This window comes from Lupinus angustifolius, chromosome LG18 (genome assembly GCF_001865875.1).
Source record: "Lupinus angustifolius cultivar Tanjil chromosome LG18, LupAngTanjil_v1.0, whole genome shotgun sequence".
Taxonomy (NCBI): domain Eukaryota; kingdom Viridiplantae; phylum Streptophyta; class Magnoliopsida; order Fabales; family Fabaceae; genus Lupinus; species Lupinus angustifolius.
In genome coordinates, this window is record NC_032026.1 from 8,417,164 (window position 1) to 8,421,427 (window position 4,264).

The 4,264-nt window shown below is 28.9% G+C and overlaps 1 protein-coding gene across 1 annotated transcript; it reads right to left on the bottom strand.

Moving 5' to 3' along the window:
* Positions 352 to 1,269, bottom strand: LOC109332517. The gene has a single exon (XM_019567502.1). The coding sequence runs from the start codon at positions 1,267 to 1,269 to the stop codon at positions 352 to 354; it is 918 nt and encodes a 305-aa protein (XP_019423047.1).

Consider the following 4,264-nt stretch of genomic DNA (forward strand, 5'->3'; position numbering starts at 1 on the left):
AACAATATTGACAAAAATTGATTATTTAATATTTTAAAATATAAAGTCACGTAGATATCAATTATAAAGTATATAATTTATTTGATTAGATATATTTAAATTTTCTGAATTTAACATTAACATTTTCATCTTTTTAAATATAATAATATTTATTATTTTAATTTTTAATATATGTTGCACAATTTTCACTACATAGTTCTATCACATTAAACAAAATAAAAGTCTTAAAGCCACATTTATTTATGAGCTCAACTCAAAGCTTACAAATAATTCTATCCATTAACACATATGGAGCATTAAGCAGAAAGTTAAGCATTAGGGTGACAATGAACTTAGGCAAAGAAAAATGAGCTACATGTGATATCTAGACTCAAGCTTAGTCGAGTTTTCTAAATCCTTAACCATCCAATTATGAGGTTCATACTTGCAAGCCCATATTTGTTTCCAACCAATCTGATAATTTGCAATGCGTTTTCCTTTCAGAATCCGATCTAGTGCTTCCACACTATCCAAAACCATTATAGCATACAATGGTTGGTCATCCTTATCAACAATTCCTAAAGTTATACTTTGCACACAATCTCCATATGCACTTTTAATCAATTGTGCCACATTCTTAGTTGACATAGGGAACCCATGAGAAAATGTTAGAAACATAGCTTTATCATCATCACTAACATCACTGAAGGGTAGGTTTTTAACCCAAATCCTCGTATCAAGCAAGTCTAGGTTCATTTTCTTTGATGGTATATCAAAAGTACCAAATATTGGATGAGGAAAACCAGGGACAACTAAAGGTGTCTTTGATGCAATAGCTCGTGATGATGTGCTAGTTTTGTGGGTGTAATTATTTTTCAAAATAATGCGCAAAATATCTTCAAAAATAGGGGCACAAATATTTTTTAGAACACTTTTAATACCAGCTATCACGGTATACCTTTGCTCTATGAATATTTTAATAGATATATCTTTTTCCACTAGGACTTTTGTTAAGCGTAAACCACCACCATTTACAATGTTAGGGTTACCTGCCTCTAATGTCTTCAAGCAATCAACAGCTTCATTTGCAAGAATATTGATAATAGTGTCAATTTGAGCCTTCACTTTAAAAATGAGATTGGGATAGCCAATGCTTTCTAGCCAAAACCATAAGGCAATGATTAGAATGGATTCCGCTATATCTCGGTGTAGTTTGAATATAAGTAATTTGAACATCTCTCGATCAATTCTATGAAATATATGAAGCTCTTCAGTTGAAATGGTAGCCATTGATGCAAATTAAATGTGAATATATGTTGAAATGGGGAAAATACAATATGAAGGGGATGATTTTGAGTTGGTGACAACATATGTATATATAGCTAAAAATATAAAATAAAAAAGTGCTTGGTGAATGTGTGATAAAAGAACATATGATAAAAAAAGTTAAAAACGCGTGGGTGAGTGTAAATAATTAATTTTGAGATACATTATTATAAAAAAAAATGGTTTAGGATGGACTCGAATTAAGGAAACCAACGTAAGTAAATGCATCTTTTTGTGTGAGATTTATTTCCTATATTTGTTAAATAGGAGCAAAATATATTGCTCTAAGCAGATTCATGATTCCTCTTAATGATTTCATTGACTTACCTATTTGAATTTAAGTTTCTACCATATATTCAGAGTATGATTTTACTAATGGAATAACATAAATACTGATTATTCTTGGGAATTGATGGATTTCTTGACTTGTTTTCTCATGATATTTAAATCCCATTGTTTTAGATTTACGGAAACACTATAGGAGTGTTATATAGTCTTGAAAAATGAATAAATAAACTCATTTTAAGCTTTAATAATTCTAAGCCTCTTCTGCGTTAAAAAAGAATTTAATATGTGCACTTCTTTGATAGTACATTATTCACCATTTATGTTTATGAATTTTATTTAAAATTTAATAATTGTTAATATATGAATAATGAATAATATATTAATACTACAATAAATATCTAGTGAACAAACTATTTTCTCTTAAAAATACCCTCAATGAACTTCCTTATGATATTAATTTTAATGGATTGTTTTAGAAAACCCCTCTTTAAACAATTATAAAATGAAATTATTGTTTGGCTGTTGAAAGTAATAGGTGATAAAATAATAACCGATTTTTTGGTTGAAATTGGCTAATAGTTTTAAAAATATGATTTTCTTAACATTAGTTCTACGGATTGGGGATAAGAAGCTCAAAAGACAAATAAAAGATTAAAAATATAAATTTATTAGTTCTTAATATATTAATTCGTAATTTTTGAATAAAATTATAATGATTTATTTCTTTTTTTTAGTTCCCTATCATCATCACTTTGGGCTGATGTTAATAAAATCTAAAAATAAGGGCTATATTTCTATAAAAACAAAGTTGCTACCTATTTTCATAAGCATCTATTGAATTTAATAAATCATCTTTAACTTAATTTCATAAAGAAGAATGTAATAAATGCTTTTCAATTTGTAAGGCTTTATTTAATGATTTTCATTTTCATTTATAGGTTGTTCTACCTCAGCTTGCCTTTTAAGTAATGACTTTAAACCTTACCACCATGAAGTGGATATATATTTTCTGTCACAAAACATATATCATTCAATATATCATTTCATTCAATAAGAATATATAAAGTTAATATATATTAAATTCATATTTTAAATTTTTAACTATTAAAATTAGGTGACACATAAAATGATACACATGCACTTTCAAACAACATATAACTCCTAGATATGAATGATAAAAATATTTGACCTATGAATACCCGTAAAAATATTCGTAATAAGTACTCGCAATAGGTGAAAATAAGTATCATCATATTCGTCTCATGGAGACTATGATATTTATCAAACTATTTTAAAGTTAAATATGTTATATACATTATAATGCTTTAATTACTTTATGATTATCATTATATGTTATTTATTTTAAATTATTTTATGATGAATATTAGTGATTGAATTATAATAAGAAATTTATCATATATATTATTCATATAATATTTTTAAATATTAATTATGAAAAAATATAAATGTATAATTAAACTAAAACTCATTGGGAAACCATCGACTACTTGTGCAATTATTCACAATTATATGTGGATATGGGTGTGGAAAACACTACCCATGCTTACCTCTAGCTGGTTGTCATCCCTGCTCTATTCAAAAAAATGTTTTACTTTTTCCGAAAAAATGAAACACACTACAATGTGTTAGTCTAGTGGTGTAAGGTCTTGCTAAATTCCTAGAATGGTTAAAAAGTTAAGGGTTCGAATCTTGTGAGTAACACTTGTTGGAGAGGCAATCACATACCTCAAAAGATTCCTTACCCAAAAGGTGAAATGATATCATTGGTAATATGAAAAAAAACTATTTAATTACTAGTATTGACTATCATATTCTGTATTCAATATTCTCTCATGGTAAAACATAATTGTTTTCATAAAGAGTTCACTGCAAAAGAAAAACCAAATTTTACTAACAACCTCTCACAATCAATTTATAGATTCATTTTCTTTCTTTTTTTAAACCGAAGGTGCATAACCATCTAAGGAGATATATTAAAACAGAAAGTCGAGTACATGGAGAAGACAAGATTACAAGTTTCTAAATCTATAGTTAGGTAGGCCTAACTTATTCCTACCAAATTCTAAATTTAGAAATCTATGAAGAACATTCGACCATAAATTAGATCTATGATTTATGCCATGATTAGCTAGAATGTTGGTGCAAATATTTCCTTCTCTATATATATGAGATATCTTGAAGTTCATCACTGAAATCTTGAGCTTGCAATTTAACCACTTGTTCAATAGAGGCCATGGAGCATTGGCTTTGTTATTCAAAATATCCACCACCAGGGACGAGTCACATTCCAACCACAGGTTATGTAAGCCTTTGCTGAAGGCTATGTTCACTATAGTTAAGGCTGAATTGAACTCAGCAAAGATAGCCATTTGAACTCCAAGAAAAGAAGCAAACCCCCTAAGAAATTACCAATAGAGTCCCTGAATAAGCCACCACCCCCCGTTGTCCCCGGAGTGCCATGAGTCGCACCATCAGTATTTACTTTTATCCAACTAGAAGGAGGATGCTGCGAGATAACCTCTGAAATGCTAGGGGCTTTGCTGATGTTGTTTCTGACTTTTAGAGCTCTAAGGATGGAAAATTCATGTATGGAAGAGTTACCAACCCCTTTCAAGTGATTACTAGTTAGAGCAACTTCTCTTTTTATCTT